Source organism: Dermacentor silvarum, chromosome 1 (assembly GCF_013339745.2).
Source record: "Dermacentor silvarum isolate Dsil-2018 chromosome 1, BIME_Dsil_1.4, whole genome shotgun sequence".
NCBI lineage: Eukaryota > Metazoa > Arthropoda > Arachnida > Ixodida > Ixodidae > Dermacentor > Dermacentor silvarum.
The window spans coordinates 196,391,192-196,410,733 of NC_051154.1; the positions used below are offsets into that span (position 1 = coordinate 196,391,192).

The following is a 19,542-nucleotide window of genomic DNA, read 5'->3' on the forward strand; positions in this document are numbered from 1 at the left end:
CTAAAGCAAAACACTAAATCAGTCTGGACTGATTGTCTGCTGTCGTTAATTTCGAAATAATATGTTGATTATTCGAAAATTAAATTAAGGTCATAGTTTCAGTTTTTTAATTTCGCACCAAAACCCCGATACTGGTACGTCAGTGTGGCGTCATGGATCTCATAGTATTTTTTCATATTTGGGCCGTGTTGGCTCAGAACAAGTTCCCGAAACTTGTCATGTTCAATGTTTGGCTCCTTTAGAACACAATGTAGTCAATCTTTACCACTAAATAAATAACTAGGCCCTAGAAGATACAATCAAAATCCATGATGTCATGCGACCTGGTGCGGGAACTTCAAGGAGGCGTCGCTACACATCTTTTGTTCTTGCACTTTTCTGGCTTACCAAGTGGCTTCCCACAGCAAGAGTTATGTTTTTGGTGTTGTGGAAGAGTAATTTATCTTCAGTCACCCTTTAACCCACCATGTTTGTTCGTGTTCTCTGTTCCTTCACAGGCTTCAGAAAAATAACACGGTGAAACCCAGCACTGCATTTAATGCAAAGAAAAGCAGTGCCCAGGACTGATATAATGACAAGCCCACTGATGTAAGCGCTGGCAAGGTCAGAAACAACAGAACCAAGGGCATCTGTCCACCTATCAACAGCTGCAAGCTGCTAACAAGGCTGAGCTCATCATGGAGGAGTACAACACCGACATCGTGAACTTACCTGAACAGAATTCTGTGGAAGCCCATGAAAGAATGGATGAGAACTGGTTAACAAATATGGTCATTTAATGGAACAATGAAAAACTTCCTGGATTATGATAAAGAATTGTATGACAGTAGGGGTAAGTAAATGTACGCAGAGACAAGAAGGCCCTAGATGTTACAGAATTGTAGCATGCAGTAAGACTGTTTTTCTCATTTGGTATTGGTGCTTAATGCCGTTTTCTCCTAAACAGTGCCAGAGCAAATACAGAGCTCAAAAGAGCCAACTTCCTAGCTTACAGAACATGCCAAAAGAGCAGTGTCTCATGCATGCGTGTCAGATACATTACCAATGTGACACAAGATTACTCTGTTCACAACTCTGCATTTGGACTCTGTCTAGTGATTGTCTATGGTTGGAGATAGGTTGGCACAAATGCATCTCAATGTCTGCATACTGGCCATAAAAATTTGTGGTACAGCTCTTATTTTAATATAAGCAGGACAGCATTGCCTGTTTCACTGCAGCCATTCAGTGTCAATGCCTACACTGCAGGTCATTGCTGCCATAGAGTTTCCTACAAAAATTACCTAGAGGGAACTCTGGCATTAGTGTCTATAGGAGCTGCAAGTATAGCAGTAGTGCTAGCACTGAAGTGGTGGGTAGTACATGAATTTGTCTAACTTTGCCCCTCTGGTTTCAAAGGGCTTTGTGAATTGGCAAATCAATCACATTAAACAAGATATTGCCTTATAAAAAGAATAATTCACAATGACTATGGATGTGTGCAGAGACTTACTACCTTGCTGTGTTTAGAATACTTTAAGCTTGGAAATTTAGAAAGATAAAGTGTAAGAAATAATGTCACATGAACATTTTTAGCCACAAGTACGAAAATTTTAAAAATCCATGTACATGTACATATCCATGGTAGCTGAAAAATCGCAGCACCAGCATTCCCACAAGTAATTTTTGGAGGAAAATCTTATGACTGCTGCTACATGTCAATTTGTAGCTGCAAGCTGTAACATAGCTTGGAGACAAACCAGGCACACGAAAGTTGGACAAAACACAGTGCCACGGGGACCATTCTTATAAAAGAAGGATATGCTATGTTTAAATTTGGTCACATTTAGTTATGGCAGATCAGGGATTCAATCCTGATACTGTGCATAAACGAGACATGGCAACACTGAACACATATTAAAGCAAGTCACAACTGGTTGCGTGAAAGCACGGTAGCATCACGTCCACACACATACCACATGTTGTACTAGAACCAAATTCCCAGTTTGCTATAAAATGCTAATAATGAGACACTGCAGAATCAGAACAAATCATGCTACTATTGGGTAACAATAGAAATCAAGCTGGTGCATGCCTGAGAATTTCCGTTGTCATGATGAGACAGGATGCCTCCTTGTTGATCTGGACATCACCTGTGATAAGTCCGATGTCGGCAAAGGTTTCCTTGAAGTCACGGTACTTTTCATTGGACAAAGCCTTGATAGGTGATGTGTAAATTGTCCTGAGTAAAGAATAGTTCAGCTCAGAACACAGATCAGAACCTGCACTTTCTATAAAAAAAACCAAGCTTATTCATCAGTAATGGTTCCAGCCTATACACAGACCTTGTCATATGACGTCGAGAGAGTGCAATGGCATATTCTGCAACTACAGTCTTGCCTGCAGAGGTGTGAGCAGCTACAAACACAGAATCCCTGTTTTCTAAGTGAGCAATGGCCTTCTTCTGAAAGGTGTCCAGTTCAAACGGCCACTGTAAAGACCACAAAAAGTATTGCTTAGCACAATACAACATAAAAGCAACTTGTTCATTTAATCATATCAGTTCTTACAACAGCATGGTCCACTTCTAAGGGTAAAAAATGTTGCTTATAATGATTAGCCACTTTGGCATTAACTTTTGTATGGACTATGACAGAGTACTTCAATAAGTTATTATATGGAATATACCATAATGAAACATGAAGTAGGTCGCATACAGATCAGCTAAAGTCATTGTACACTATCACTGAGGGCACTCCGTAACATGCCATGTGATATCACGCATCCCAAAGGGCTGCAAGCCACCCACATGCAGAAACTGGATGCAATACACAAGATATTCAAGCTTGATGATGATGTATGGGGTCTTATGGCACAAGGGCCAGATATGGCCAAAGAGCGCCATACACATGGTGATAAGTTTTCAATGAATTGTTCATGAAATGGAGAAATGTACTGTGAATGGTGGATGTAGCATAACTGTAAATACATAGGCCTAAAATCAGTTGCTGTAACTTGCGTAATATATATAAGTATTAAAATAATGACAATGACTAGAGATGCGAGCTATGACCATAAATGTTTTGTTATGAAGGGATGATGTAATAAAACGTGTAGGCGAATGTAGCACTGGTGCCTCAACAGGGCCCTTGTACGCAAGAGCTGGGAGGCACATGCTCTGTGAAAATGTTATCACAGCAGGAGCCTCCGGACAGAGGATGTGCTACGACAGTAGCGCACCCAGGATCTCTGCCAGGGGGGGTTGGCAGTTTGCCAATACCATCTAAACAGCACTAATTTCGATTTTTTCACGGGAAATTGTCAAAAAAATGCGCTTTTTGCGCAGTTGCAGTACTCAAATGCGTAAGGAAAGAAAAGGGGTTAAACAAAAGGGGGGGTTAAGTCGGCCTCAGGGGGGGGGTTACAACCCCCGAATCCCCCCCCGTCGGTGCGCCACTGTGCTACGAGTCTAGGGGGCTGATAATTCACAATGTATTGGCATCTTGAAGAAACTTTAAAACTACCTTGTGGTCCAAAAACGGTTCTATTCCCAGAAACATTGCTTGGTAAAGAGGAAAATGTTTATATGCTAAGGGGAAGTATTTCTTTCTTTGAGGTTCTAATTCCTGGCACTCTATTAAGACATCAAGTACAGTCAATGTCTCACCACACATACTGCACATAGGCGATTCATTACCAATCAACAGGTGAAAGTGTGTGCCATACGTATGGCCAATTCTAAGACGGCAGAAGATTACCTCAGTTCGTCGTATTTTCGTAATGGGTGACCAATTCCCTAACTGTGGCTCAATTAATGACGTGGAGTTTATTAAGTGTTTCAGTGTCCCATAAGTGCTGCCAATAGCCTTTAAGGCTTTTCAGCAGAAAAGGCTTGAAATCTATCACAGGGACAACTATAGGGGAGAACTTTCCCTTTCTTGCTAGAGAAGCTGCAGTTTCATCTGCAAGCATGTTGTCCTCAGTACCTCTGTGGCCAGGTACCCAGCATATTGTGACATGCTGATTGGCGTATATGCTGTACACAGCACTGAATGTAGCTAAATGACAACAGGATTTTTGTGTTTACAGAGTGACATTATTCCTTTTAAGATGCTTAAAGAGTCAGTAAATATAACTGTTTTTTGAAGATTTCTTTTCCTGATATGTTTCACTGCGGTCAACAGCGCATAGGCCTCAGCATTAAACATATACTTGTTTCTGGGTGCAAGACATCGGATTCAGAAAAGAACAGACCAACTGCAACATACGACACACCAGCATGTGGCTTTGATGCATTGGTGTAAAATTCCGGGCAAGAGCATTTTGACTGAAGTTCAAGAAAATGCATTCGGATATGTATTTTCAAAGCTTCCTTTGTGACCTCAACATACAATGCTTCACATTCTACAATTTGCCATTGACATGGCGGTAAGAGCTTTGTCAAAGGCATTAGACGATGCACAAGGAGTGCAAGTTTCCTCACCTGCAGTGAGAAGGGCTGCCTTGCTCTAGGTCGGTTATGAAAAGTGTGGAACACGTAGTATCATTTATGATGGAGTAACAAATATCTTGGCAGTTTGAATTTACTTTCGGAAAATATGTAAAACTGGAGTAAGATTTTGAAGATCGAGGAGCCACTGGTTTGACTCTAAATAAAGACTTTGCACAGGGCTTGTCCTGAAGGCTCCAGTCACGAGACAGATGCCTAAATGGTGGACAGGATCCAGCTTCTTTAAAGCACTAGGTCCAGCGGACTGATTAACTATGGCACCATAGCCTATGCGTGAACGAATTAGGCTTTTGTATAAGTTTAATAAACAGTTCCTGTCACTGCCCAATGTGGTGTGCGATAAAAGTTTCAGTATCTCTATTGCTTTTAAACAATTACCCTTGACATACTTTATGTGGGGAATGAAAGTCAGTTAAGAGCCTAGAAGGGTGCCTAAAAATTTGTGTTCTTCTGTGTTCACTGGTACGTGCTATCCATGTAGTTCTACTCCAGGATCTGCCACCAGCCCTCTCTTTCATGTGAATAGAACATGCGAACTTTTATTCGGATTTATTTTAATGCCATTTTCAGTGGCCCATTTAGACACTTTGTTCAGGGCTACTTGAAGCTGTTGCTCGCACACTGTAAGGTTACAGGATTTATAACCTATCTGTACGTTGTCAACGTACACGGAATAAAATAAGGGTTGAAGGCAATGATGTTCAGAGTGAATTCATCTAAATATAACGAGTGTACAGCTCAGCACGCCTCCTTGGGGTACCCCAGTTTCCTGTATGAATGTACGGGACAGTGCATCACCTATTTTGACCCAGAAAGTACGATTGTGCAAGTAGCTTTCTATAACGTTTAGCATGTTCCTGCGAACTCCCACTGCTAACAGGTCACGCAATATTCTGTAACGTCATGTTGGGTCATACGCCTTTTCCATATCGAGAAATACAGATAAGAATTGCTTATGCATGTACGAAACACGAATGTTTGTTTCAATGCACATGAGACGGTCGGTTGTAGACCGGCCTTCTCTGAAACCGTATTGATGAGGATCAAGCAGTCTGTTAAGTTCCAGGAAATGTAGAAGACAACAATTAATCATTTTTTCGAATAACTTACAAAGCCAACTTGTGAGTGCAATCGGGCGATAACTTGTCAAGGAGGAGGGGTCTGTCCCCTGTTTTAAAACTGGAACGACAATGGCTTCTTTCCACCTAGATGGAAGGTACCCCATAGCCCATATCATTGTAAAGTGCAAGTAGTCTCACTTGAGTATCGCTGTGAAGGTGCTTAATCATATTGTACATGATTTTGTCAGGTCCAGGTGCAGAGCTAAGGCAAGCAGTCAATGAAGCTCTCAGTTAGGCAATGGTAAAAGGGAGGTTATAAGATTCATTGTCTCCATTTGCAGTCAATTGCCTCGCGTCCTGCTTTTTCTTTGTGTTTTAGGAATGCCTCGGAATAATGACCTGAACTGGATACACGCTCGAAGTGCCCGCCAAGAGCATTAGCCTGGTCTTGAAATATATTCCCTTGGTCATCGACCAAGGTTAATGGCTGGGCTTGCTGCCCATTAAGCCTTTTTAAACCATTCCACACTTTCGCCTCCTGCGTGTAAGAGTTTATGCTTGAAAGAAGCCTTTCCCAGCTTGCCCTCTTTGCCCGTGTTCACGTCCGCCTTCCCTGTTACTTGACGTGTTCAAACTCAATGAAATTTTCCGCAGTTGGAAATCAGCGCAATATGCTCCATGCTTTATTTTGTTTCTTTCGTGCCCGCTTGCAGTCATTATTCCACCAGGGAACCTGTCTTTTAGATGAGGTACCCTTTGTTTTAGGACTACATTTCTCTGCTGTGTCTATAATAAAAGAAGTGAAATGCGCTACTGCATCGTCTATGCTAAAATCGCTGATAATATCTCGTATTAGGTATTGTAACTTTTTAAAACACTCCCAATCAGCCGATGGTAGTTTCCATTTAGAGACATGCTGAGGACTGTCTTCTTGCCTTAACAAGCTTAGCGTGACAGGGAACCTTCCAAAGGATACTTGATGACACTCCACTCGAAGTGGCCACAAAGAGCCGCTAAGCCAACTGCTAAATCTATCGAAGAATAGGAATTTTTGATGGATGTTGTAGTAAGTTGGCTCTTTATGGCGTCACCTCTGGCTCACTATGTGTGGGCCGGACAGCCGCCAGGGGCCGTTGTAGAGTTGCCCCCTGATGCGCCACATTGGCAAAACTGTAGGGGTGTGCGAATAGTGATTTTTGAGACCAAATAGAATACGAATCCAATAGTGCCAGAAGCAAACCGAATCGAATCGAATATTGAATAGTTTTCGAACAGTTTTCGAATAATGAACAGTTGTTATCACAATTAGTGTAAAACGATGTTCACATCCTAGTATTCTTAAAGTTAGCAAGTTTCTGTTGTTACATAGTTTGTTATGAAGCAATGTTTATTAAAATCACAAATAGAGCCTCAGGAGAAAACAAGTAGTTTCTTCGCATGCACAGAACTGTTCAGAGAATGCGAATGATCGCTGTATAGCCTGTAAAGTATGGCTACCTAATCAATGTAGTCTGCTCCACTACGCACATTCTCATGTTTTATGCTTATACTATGCCTGCTGGGGTGAAAAGTTACCGTACTTTTGGTCTAATTTTATGTTTATTTGGGCACAGTTGCCGTATTGAAATATTCAAAAAGTATTAGAAAAATATTCACATTTACGAATAGTGATTATTGATTCAAGACGGAATCCAATAGGACACTATTCAATTCGTTATTCGAAAGTTTAGAATATTCGCACACTCCTACAAAACTGTTCTTTTGGCAGGTACGATACCCGCCTTCGTGCCTCCTTGAACATTATATTTTCCTTCACTTCGATTGTTACAATTTCTTTTTCCTTTTTCTAGCATGGGCAGGACCACGAGTAGGTGGCGTGCTCACCATCACTGTTTGCACAGTGAGGAATGTTACCGCACGATTCAGCCGGATGTTCAATGGAACTACATTTGGAGCAAGTCAGTCGGCCTCGGCAGTTCAGTGAACTGTGTCCAACCCTATGTCATTTAAAGCATTGGAAGGGACTGGGGATATATGGCCTGAACCAGATCTTTACGTAGCCTGTCTCGATAATCTCAGGTAGTACACTTGAGCCAAATGTTAGAATTAGATGCTTAGCCTGAATCTCTTTTCCATCCCACCTCATCTTAATTCATTTGACATTAATGACATTCTGGTCACTCCAACCATTTAATAGTTCAGTCTCTGTTAGCTCCATCAGATCACCATCGGAAATGACACCACGGATGGTGTTCATGGTTTAGTGCAGGGTCACTCTCACTGCAAAGTCCCTGAAAGACACAAGATTAGGTAGCTTTTCATGTTGCTTTTTATCACGGAGTTCCAGAAGATCACCGCATAACCTGGGCCAAAAGCTTCAGTCAGCAATTTTGCAACCAGAAAAGGTAAAATCATCCTCACTGATTTTTCTGTTTTCTCAGAATGTATCACATGAAATTGTAAAAAATTGTCAATTTGTCGACCAAAAAACTAAGACTTCTTCGATGCGCCCTCGTTTATGAGGGTGATCAGGGAGCAGGGGGAAAGAACTTTCCATAAGTATAGGTGAATTTTTCGGCAGCAACACCACCCACCCACGTGCCCAACGAGAGGGCGCTGCAGGACCTGGAAAGGACAGGTCCTGCAAACGCCAGCTGTACGACACTACTATAACCAAATATAGAATACCCAAGGTTGGCTACCCACACAAGGTTAACCCTTGCTGCCCAGAAAACTGGAAGTAAAAAGAAATAAAGGGAGGACAGGAAAGATTGAAAGTGAGAGAGAAAGACGAAAATTTGAGAGGGGTACTGAAAAAGGCAACTACTGATTTCCCTCAGGTGGGTCAGTCCGGGGGTGCCATCTACGTGAAGCCGAGGCCAAAAGGGGTATCGCCTCCACTGAGTGGCCATAAAGGTTCTAAAACCCTGCATCGGCTCAACCCCCAGGATCCCCTTTCCCCTGGACACGGAAGCCACGCACGGCTAAACACGGGGGGGTACAACCCTCCCCTGTGCTCGGGTACGTGGTGCCACAACACACTAAATGACTGCTCATGCAGACACCCTTACAGGGATATTCAAGCTCAACCCAGCTGCAAAACAAAGAACACATTTTTAAATAATTTTGCATGCTTAACACATAAAATGTGGTTTCAGTTCATAGTTGTTAAAATGCCAGAATAAAGGTTAATAAAGAACAATGTGGTTTTTACAATGCTGTAGTACACTTAAGGTGTTGGCTATGTGATGCCAACTGTGTGATGACTGAGCTATGTAATGACCAACCATGATAAGTATGAAGCAATTGAGCCCTAGAAAGCTAGAAAATTGCTTTTACTAACAAAAGTGAGGGTATGGAAGATAAATGGCAGCAACTTTGCCTGTCGTTGCTATTTGCCTGCAGTTGCTATGTTTACAATATTACATATGTTAACTATGCCCAAGAATTCGAGTGAGCTACTGTGCAGTGCCCGAAGTCTCTATTTCTGTAATAAAGTAGAATTTCGTTGATACAATTCTGCTTCGTATGATTTCATGGCACCAACGTTCGCGATCGAGAACACAAAAAATGACCCAATATAGTTGGGTTTTTTTATCGGTTAATACATTCCCAGAAAACACTGTCTTTCAGCACCAACGTTCAGTACATTGCAAAACTGCTGTCGTATGATATGTTTACTGGCCGCTAGATCACATGTGAGCAAGAAAAGTCGCGAGGTACGGGCGACTAAGAGCAGTAGACATTCACCACGGCAGCTTCACCGGAGTACTCGACCGCCTGTGTCACGTGAGAATGCCAGCACACACTCAGTTTTCTCTTCCAGTACCAGCAAATCCTCTCGCCACCAACCCTATCCTGTTTCACAGCCCATGTGGTATAGCGCTGTTAGAACTGTACTCCACACTTTATGTAGGTGATAACCCAAACATGCCGCCATTCCCTCCTGCAGGCAGTGCAAAGTGAGCATCATGTTTTGCTCTGGTAGCATCATATTTCACTGTTTCCCGTCGGAAGATGTGGGTCTGAGAACAAAAATTTTTTATATCTCTTTTAAGATTCTTCAAGGTACGGTACTGAAAATTAATACATACATGCAATTTTATGTGCTCATTTCGAATATGGGGTCCATTTTTATTAAACTGCTTTGATCCTAATTCTATGCAAGTTTACTTTAATTATTTACTGCAATGATTTGCAAAATATCTGCTCCTCAGATTTCACTAAATAGGGCATCAATGGCTTCTGTGTGATTCGGGGAATGCCATAAGACCAACCTTATTGCTCTGCCTCACCTAGAACCCGAGTTATGAGCTTTTGAAGTTGAAACTGCATTCTTTTGGTGCTTAACTTCAAAATAAAACAGTGCACAAGCAACAACCGGGACCAAAGAAAGAAGACACCATCAGCGGCACGGTGTCATCTTTCTTTGGTCCCCCATTGTTGCTTGTGCGCTGTTTTATTTTCAGAATCTTGCACCAACAAGCTCAGGTTTTAGTAATCTCAACTTGAAAGTCTTACAATCCTAAAGACATTCAAATGAGATTACAGGCGAATTTTTTATCCATGCATGAAGGCAACAGCAGCTTAGCATAAAACAAATCCTGTTAAAACACTGATCAGGCAACCATCAGAATTCTGCATGCATGAACTGGAAGCATGATAGCTGGTGGATAATGGGGGAATAATGGCACACCACTGTCACAACTATTTGTTGATTAATTATTGCAGCTGGCAATTAATTAACACAAAACTAACTGTTTAAGCCATATACACATTCCTGATAAGCTTTTGTTGTTTCACAGTGAACATAGATGACAACATCCTCATGTTGCCTTAATGACAATCCTACACTGACAATGCACAAATCCGGTGAATGAGTGGTTCAATGTAAGATTCAATGCTGTGAGTTTCAATGCTGCTGTGCCACCTTGAGTAGCACAGCAGTAAGGATGCTCTTCTGCACTTCAATACAAATAGTGCACACCTAGCACCCCACCAAATCAGGGCAAGCACACACATAATGTGCAATTCATGGCACATGCAAAGAAAATGACTAATAAAATTTGATAATTTACAGAACAGTTAACAGGACTGAACTACTGCGGTAAGCAGTAATGGCTAGAAATAAGTGGATCATTTGGTTCTCTGCCTATAATTACTTGCTAGTGGATGCTGTTCAATTTTGCAAGCTATTATAGAGCAGGTGCCCAGAGATAAACTGACTACCGGACTTTCCGGTGTATAAGACGCGTTTCTTCTTCTGGAATTTTTCGTTGGTGCGTCTTATAGAACGGTGCGACTTATGTACGTTTTTTTTTTCCAGGAAAACTGCCGTCAAAAACGGATTCGATGTTATGGCCATGCGAAGCACGCTGGTTGACGTAATTGCTACGTGTTCTGCGTGCGCTATCGAGGTGCCGGGTTCTTCTCGTGATTGAGTTCCCGAGCGCCGTGTGAGGAGGACGGAGCAGCAACGCAAGCAGCGGCAGGTCGACCGCGAGTCGACCGACCCCGAATTCGTCGCATCTGCAGATACGGCGCGCGCCGCTGTGCAAACTACGCAGTTGCTACCAGCGTACAAACCGCCACCCCTACCTCCCGCGCTGCCTTCCCGCTTTCCTCCCTTGTGCGCGATTCGGCTCACCATCGGACGCTTTCACTCGCACATACAGCGTATGGCGCGCGGGGACAATGTTATCGCCCTTTATCGCCTTTGGACTTTACACGGAACATCGCGGCAACCATGACAGCAGAAATTTGCCTTGAATCGCGTTCACGGAAAGAAACCATCGTGATTTTTTTTTAAATCGCTTACCGAAGAAAGAGGTGCGTCTTATACACCGGTGCGACTTATTTACATTTTTTTCTGGAAAAGCTGCCGGTTTGAGCGGGGTGCGTCTTATACAAAGGTGCGACTTATAGACCGGAAAATACGGTAATCAGATACCTTCAGAAAAGACTTCCGCACGAAGAAAAAATGACGCACAAGTTACTGCCCACAAAACAGAGAAATTTCTTCAGAAAACAATTGTAGCATACAGTGAAGGCAGGGTCAGGCACTTTTTCATGGAAATCCAACATAGGCTTGGAAATGTCCACTTGTTCAGCCCACTCAAGACACACATTGCGGTCATTCGTAACATTGCTGATGTTCAGGACGTTGGCCACAGGCTCCTAAGAAATCATAAAAAACAATGAATGCATCAAAGCAGAAGACAATTGTAACAAAAGAAAAGTATGCAAGCCACCACACCATTTACTCAATACAGTCGAACCCTGACATAACAAACACAGACATAACAAAATCAATAAAAAATGAGCAAAATATTTTCTATGTGTGTATGCTTGTAACAAATAACTGTTATAACAAAGGTATTTTAATGTCAGATGCACCTTTGTTATAGTAAGGGTCAACTGCTTCAGAGAATTATTTTGAAAGTCTTCCAGCAGTGTGCTGCATAAGTCACCTTTTGTAAATGCACAGGAGTTGCCTAAGCAATGAACAAGCAATGGCTGCAGCGGCCAGTCAGTGGCACATGCTTCACACGTGCTCCCCTTTTTTATTTTTTTACATTGGCGTGTTTTTGCATCCACAAGCGCAGCCTGACCTTCAATCTTGTATGCATGCTGTCACTTGTTATCACAGAAGCATTGTAGACTAATGTGTGGTGATGGAGCGATCAAAGCCAATTTCCTTACAGTATGGATTTGTCAACAGTGCACTTGCTGCCTGCTATTATTCCATTTCTTTTTCCAATTGCCTTTTTGTGGTTTAGGGTACAGCAATGTTATGCGATAGACATCTGGCAATTACATGAAATACAACATAAGTGTGTGAGGAAGCTGTGTGCAGTAATCATTTTATGGATCTGCTGATCGCGTGTAGCAGATTCATGCATGCTTCTTTGCTTAGTGGTCTTGACTGCCTGCAGTGAGCAGCCCTTCCAAATATTCAAATGAAGGACCACAAAACTGAATAGAGTTCCACTGAAACAGAATGGGACCGCAATCAGGAGCTCCATTTGATTGATGTCAACACTGATAGTATTCAACAAGTGTCAAGACGTAATGGTGTATTTATCATAGAATGGTATATGATGAGGTATAAGGAAAATTCAAACTATGCCAGCCCTTTCTCCCGTCACAATTGCATTATGTGAGTATTCAGGTCAAGTGAGCAAATCCCCGATCAAGCACCATGACCGTAACAGGCCGTATGAGATGGCACAGTGTCACGTACGTGCACAACCTAAAAAGTTGAGACAACAAGTGTTCAAGCTTGAGAAATAAAAACAGGAATAAAAAAGACATCAGCGCAAAGCACGCACTGCCAACAAGCAGCCAGAGTTGTTTCCACCCCATCACCTAGGCAACCCTGGCACACACGTAAAGTGTGACTTTATTTTATTTATACAATATAATTAGGGTTGTTCGTTTTCAGGTTTTATTTTTTTATAATTCGGGCAGTAAAAATTGGGTGCTATTTTCAAGCTCATAATCAGGTTTTCTGTGAAACCATTCCAAAATTCGGGGAGTTTTTGGGGTTAAATTTACAAATGTACTAAGTGTACAAAAGTACAAAGTAAAACAGTAAACTCGTTTTTTTTTTTCCCCCCTTCTTGATTGAAAGCTATAACGAGCTCCTTAATACTAACGTGTTAAAACTAGAGATCTGTTTCAAACTGGTAATCGGGGGGACATCAGGGTTTGTTAGTAAATACTCCAAAGTTCTGTGCTTGTTTGGAAATTAATAAGTAATATTGACAGTAAAGAGCATTGATAACTACAAGAAACTGAATCATTTTATTCACGAAAAGCTAGTCATCAATTACACATCCTTGTTAACATACATTATAAACTGCATGCGCAACATGTCGGTCTCCATCCCAGAACTGTTCGATCTTTGAATGTATCTCAGCTGAGAGAAACTTCTGTTGACATCACAGCTTCCATTAGCTAGGCACAACATTGTCAATGCAACTATGTCAGTCAGTTACTAACTAAGAGTTAGACGCGCTCATAGGGCGGTTGGTTGAGAGCCGTGTAGCGTCCACAGTGCTGCACACAGCTTGTGAAATAACTATAGATCACTGGAGTTCACTTAACCAACAGGATTTAACTTCGTTGTCCCGAGGCAGGGTAGCTAGCCCTTGTGCACACCGCCAACTCCGTGCAGTGTTAAAAAAGAAGAAGAAAGAAAGAAAGAAAAGGTTGGTACGTGGTTTTGGAATTTGGAAGAAATCGCGTTTAACTCGATTCTCCTGAAACATGTTCAGGGTGTAAAAATCAGGTAAAATCGGGTTGTATCAAAAAACGAAAAACCCTAAATATAATTTATACTTCTGTAGCATGCTGCCGAAATACTCTCCCCAAACTCACCAAAACAAAAGGATGCCCTTTAGTTTGTTCTGGTGTTTTATCTCTGATCACCCCTATCAGGTGCATGAGTAAAGACTGAGTAATTGTTGAAAACATGGCAAAAGAGACAATGAGGTTATTTTTTCAGTGGCATAAATTGCACTGACAGACAAATAATAGCATAATAATCAGTGATTAACTCTTTAAAAAGATCCAGCAACACCTTTTATGAAAAGTGTGGAGTGTGCCAGCTATAAAAGGGTGTTCTTCTCATGAAACAACCAAATTTTTTCATTCATGTTGTACTATTAACAAAGTTATCAATTGGATGCTCCCAGAGCATCCAGAGGCATGGGCCTTTGCATCCTCCCGATCCTTTTCGTGATTCCTACTGCACTCAAAGCACGCATGAGAAACAATGCCCACGATACTCCACCTATCAACACACAGAGCCTCTGTATTGGCATGTGATGTGGCATCAAACTATGCGGTGCAACCTTCTGACAAACTGTCCATCGCAGAGGCCATAGTATCAATGCAGTGGTGCCGTTCTATACCACCACATGGTACCACTGCACTATTAGTGAGATCTCTCTGCTTTTGCCAGAGGCACTGTTTAGCCGTGACATAAAGAAATCCGTACAGTACCCTCTGCGTCTACTCTTGTGTAAGAGAGTGGCACAGGTATCAAAAAAGTTGAAAAAAAAGAAAAAGCAGGTAGCCCTTCTACTAAAATTGTGGGCTCCCAGCTGCATACACAAAAATATGTGATTCAGACATTCAAGACAATATTTCATAAAAATTATGGTAGTTTATTTACCATGTTAAAAAAAATGCTGCAAGGTTCTTTGAACAAAAGTTCACTAATAAACTCTGTAATCACTTCAAAGCACATGCTGTAATTGCAAAATCAAACTCTATCAGTGCTCAAGATATGTCCCTTATTAGTAGAAATGCTGAGACTACTACCAGTTTTGAGATATCTATCCCTGAAACCTGCAATGAAGTACACAGTGATGCTTGTAACAGAGTCTTGTCCTTAAGTGCATAAGGAAGGCTTTTGTGGAAAATAAGAGGAATGCTAGTGTGTTCCGTTTCAGTTTGCAGACAGATATCTCATAACTGATGCGAGCTTTGGGACACCTATTAAGTGAACATGCCTAGAGCACTGACTGGCTTCAATTGAGCTATTACAATCTGTTACCTAAAGTAATTAATTACAGGGGTGTACAAATATAATATTTTAACCAAATTAAATATGAATTGAATACATAAATATTTTTCAAATAGTTTTTGATTAATGAAGATACATTTTCACTATGAATATAATATGATGCTCACAATCTAATATTTCACAACGTTGGTAAGATGATGTCGTTACAGTGAATATTACTTTTCTATTTGGAATTGTCACGATTAATGATGCCACTATTATATCAAATAATGTTCCAACTAAGCATGTTCAGATTTAATCCAAAGAGAACACATATGTGCAGAATCAATAAATAGCACCAAACAATGACTGCCAAATGCCACAACTCAGCTAAATTTGAGTGCAAATAATCATGGTTTAGCCAGTCAATTCTGGTTCCCTGAGCTATATAACATGTTTCGCTATGTAATTTCTTGTGCTTTATTACTGCAGCGGTTGTATTTGTCGCAATTTTATACATTTTATTCTGACCATGCACTGTTGACGATTTCAAGTATTAGAAAACTATTTCCCCCCCCCCCCCCCTGTATTTGCAAATACATTCAATTAAAACACCGAATCAAATAGGACAATATTTATTTTGTTACAAGCAAGTTTCTAATATTTACACACAGTTGATTAATAATAAAATTACTCTGTGAATTTTAGCTAGTTAAACAGTTAATCAGTGATTATCATGTAATTCCTAATGTCTAACCGCAACTACTGATTTTACTTTACAAAAGGGAGAGAGGTTGTGTGCCAGAAAATGCAAGAAGTATAAAGAGCTAGATATTGAAGTACTTAAACTCTGTTCCTGTTGTGAAGTAAAATCAATAATAGAAGGCCTAGAAGAATAGAATAAGGCCTAGCATTTAGGTATGCATGGTTTCCCTCTCACTGTCAGTTCTTCCTTGTGTTGTGCTAGTACAATGCAATCCAACCAGAATCAACAATCCCACCTTGCTATTCTTACTATATACCTCAATAATGACAGTTTACTAGTCCAAAAGAAAACAGATGCCTTGTTGCAAGGAGGCCCTACATCACTTTTAAGATCCCTAACAATTTTGTGTTGACATCTGCCAGCTGCAGTGACAAGAACAAAATCAGGTGGATCCAAATGCCCTGACACACTGCCCATGCAGCTCCTAATAAGTGCACCAGACAATGTGATGTGGTACCTCTCGTCAGAGGGTACCCTGCATGAAGGGTCCTGTAGTCATCCTAGCTCAGTGAATGGAGCTGAGGAATTGACAATAGATTCACCACTATGGTACTCAAAGGCCCATCACAGCCACTGCCCCATTCATGGGCAAGCAATGACGTACCGATGGAAGGTGCTCCAACAGTCCAGCATCATCCAGGGTCTGGCTTAGCAGGCTATCACTTATTTGCTGTATGAAGAAAGAACATTTATCCATCATTTCTAGTAGTTCCAAACTCAATTACAGTAATTAGAATATTACAGAAAAGACATGCACAACACTTTATGAAGAAAGCTCTGTTGGCATAGATTTGCACATGGGTGTCCCAAAAGGGGGACATACCTTCCTAGAAGTACCCCCCCCCCCCCCCTCTTAGTGTCTTAGGGTACTTTCACAAGCTCAAGTTAGCTCTTAGCTAGCTACAGTGCTGCCAAACATTTCAAATTTAGCATTACAAGAGCATTTTATCAAAAATGATGGAATAGTTAACTCCTGCTCATTGTTCAGCATCCTAAACTCCACCAATGCATTGTTCCAAATTGCTTGCATTCCATAGTCATCTGGACATAGTCAGGATACAACGCACTATGAGGAAGATCTGTGTTTTCTCCAGCAGGCTTGTGAGGGGCTGGTGATATTGCCCCCCCCCCCCCCCCCCCCCTGCCGCACCACTGCTACATTCAGTTAACTGGGTACTTGGAGATCAGTTCTGAGGGAGCATGTGCTGATGCTCACAGCACCATTCTACAAGAATTATTGAAGCACATTTCTTCAAGACATAACATTGCTCAGTAATTATCACAAAGGTACAGTGACCAAATGTCCATTTACTCGACATAAAACTGCTTTTCCATTCCTTATGCACAAGAATGTTATGTGTAACTCGGGCAGAAAGCTATACAAGGTATATTTAAAATGCTAGGGTTAGCACAACCAAGATGTAGATCAACTAGCAACCGGAATGAGCTTGTCTTCCTTATCTTCACTGCAGCCATGCTGAGATGACCTCCGTCTGGTGCTGTTCCGTATCATAACTCTCAAAGACAGAAGCACCATTCTGGTGCATCTTCTACACATCATTGGTCGAACGAGAGTGGTAATGCTTGAACCCAGCCACATCCACAATGTCACTTGATGCTGACGACGGCGCAGAGGGACTAGCAGGGACAATTTCATATGTGATATTAATCACTTGTAGGAAAGCCCCATGCAACAGGATGGGAAACCAAGGGACCACCAGAGAACCCAAAAAAATGTGTGCGTCTTGGTGTCAGCAATCATGAAAATGTCTGTGGTTCTCTTAGTAATTGGTGGCCAATGCCAATACCGTAGTCTTTAGAATATCTGCTGATCATGTGATACAAAAATAGAAAATTCAACTTGTATGCATGCCTCTGAAGTGGTGATTAAGGGAAGATGCTCCTCGAAACAAGTTTTTCTTTTTTTTTTCTTTTTCTACTAGAGGTTTGCAATTTCCGCGAACTTTACAGTTTTCTGTGCAGATTTTAAATATAACATTATGTTTTGTGTAACTGCTATAGGTCTTCAGTTATGTCATACAAAATGGCAAAATCTTTGCGGGCACTTTTTATGCATTAAATTTTTCACAAAAAGCATCATGCTGTAGCTTATTTAGCTCTTCGTAGACTGCAACGTGTCGATATCTCGCCAAATGATGAGCACGATTACTGAAACTATGCAAAAAAATTCAGACATTTCAACAAACTTTTTTTAACAATTCCCTGAAATGTAGCCACATTCTTTTGCAACTACTGCTGGAAGATATTGCAATTTCAAGTAGATATCAATATTCTACATATTTCCGAGAATATGTATGCCAAATTTTGTTAGTATAGGACAATTATAAGTGTACAAGATTATTTTCATGCGATTGTGAAAAGCAATTATATAAAGTGTCCTAATTTTTTACATTGTTCCAGTAATTGTACACGCTTTTTCGATAGACATTGGCACTTCGCACTCTACAAAAATAAGCTATAGCACAATGCCTTTTGTGAAAATTCAATACACAAGAGAGTGCCTGCAAAGATCACTACATATGGCTGCTGTGTGGGACATAATTCAAAAACTACCTACACAGAAACTAATTACATATTTGAAATCTACCTGAAAAACTCTATAATTGGGTGAGTTTATGAATCTCTAGTACAAATATTAAGAAAAAGTATTTTCGAGGAGCATATCCCCTTAACAGCGAAAATGGCTCTCATGAGCAAACAAGATAAGAATGTGAATCACACTTATGATAACAGATATTGCGTAGCTTACAAAATCTGGTATGCTTACAAGGAAAGGATTGTGTGTACAGCGACATTCTGAAAGCATCTCTTTGCATTGCCTCTTTTCCTGTGGGCTTTGCTTAGAGAGTAATGGGGGTTGAACATTATACTCCGCACTTGTTCACCCCCTTTTACTGTGCTTAGTTATGCTCTACAGCCTGAGGCTGCAGTTTGTAATGATCCGTTTCATTTCCCATAATTTTTTTCTTCTCCATCACACCAATTTTGGCGTGCACAATTCTGCAGTGATAATGGTGGTACTACTTTGTCCGAGCCAAAGATGAAAGTAAAAGATGTATAAGAAATAAACCGATAAAGTAAATGTTCTCAAATGTTCTCACAAAAACACATGTTCTTTCACACTTGCATTATGAACGGCTTTAAAAGTTCCGCTTTTCTGCCTGCTTGGTAATTCTGTGCACTAGCTTATGTTGGAAGCAAGTGCAAGGCTGCTGTTTAGGTACACTATTTCAGGTGCATATATGGTTGCACAGGATCAGTAAGCTCATTGTAGTTGTAACTAAATAAAACACAAGTCAGTGCTGAAAAATTACAAGAAAGATGAAACAAGGTACTGTATTACAGTCAACTGCACATTGTAACCAGGCTTTGTCATGCTTTTCTGGAGAAAACAGTTCATGTGTATGCGAACTGGGTCATCCCAAATCACAGTCACATTAATATATGCCCACTGTTATACAGTGCCTTTTCTTTCTGGACACTGTCACCACAAAAATAATTTTCTCTCAAGCACACGAACAGAACATGACCCTGGTATGTTTATACTACTTGGTGCAATGGCCGAATAGCTGCAGTGCTTCTCCAATCCCTGATTCTGAAATACACCAATAGGAAGCTTTCAATGGTGCCCCCACAGGCTGCACACAAGATGCATACTGTACAGAGCAGTTCCTGACTACATCTTCGCATT

At 41.1% G+C, this 19,542-nt stretch overlaps 1 protein-coding gene across 4 annotated transcripts in view; it reads right to left on the bottom strand.

Annotated features, from left to right (window-relative positions):
• LOC119436609 (helicase SKI2W-like) overlaps nucleotides 1-19,542 on the bottom strand; it is a 285,769-nt gene that overhangs the window by 228,297 nt on the left and 37,930 nt on the right. For all 4 annotated transcript variants that reach the window (XM_049659019.1, XM_049659011.1, XM_049659021.1 and 1 more), the window contains 4 exons: nucleotides 16,435-16,500; nucleotides 11,593-11,727; nucleotides 2,325-2,470; nucleotides 2,075-2,221 (listed from right to left, as the gene is read on the bottom strand). In XM_049659019.1, coding sequence (XP_049514976.1) covers nucleotides 2,075-2,221; nucleotides 2,325-2,470; nucleotides 11,593-11,727; nucleotides 16,435-16,500 — 494 coding nt within the window. The remainder of the gene's footprint in view (nucleotides 1-2,074; nucleotides 2,222-2,324; nucleotides 2,471-11,592; nucleotides 11,728-16,434; nucleotides 16,501-19,542) is intronic.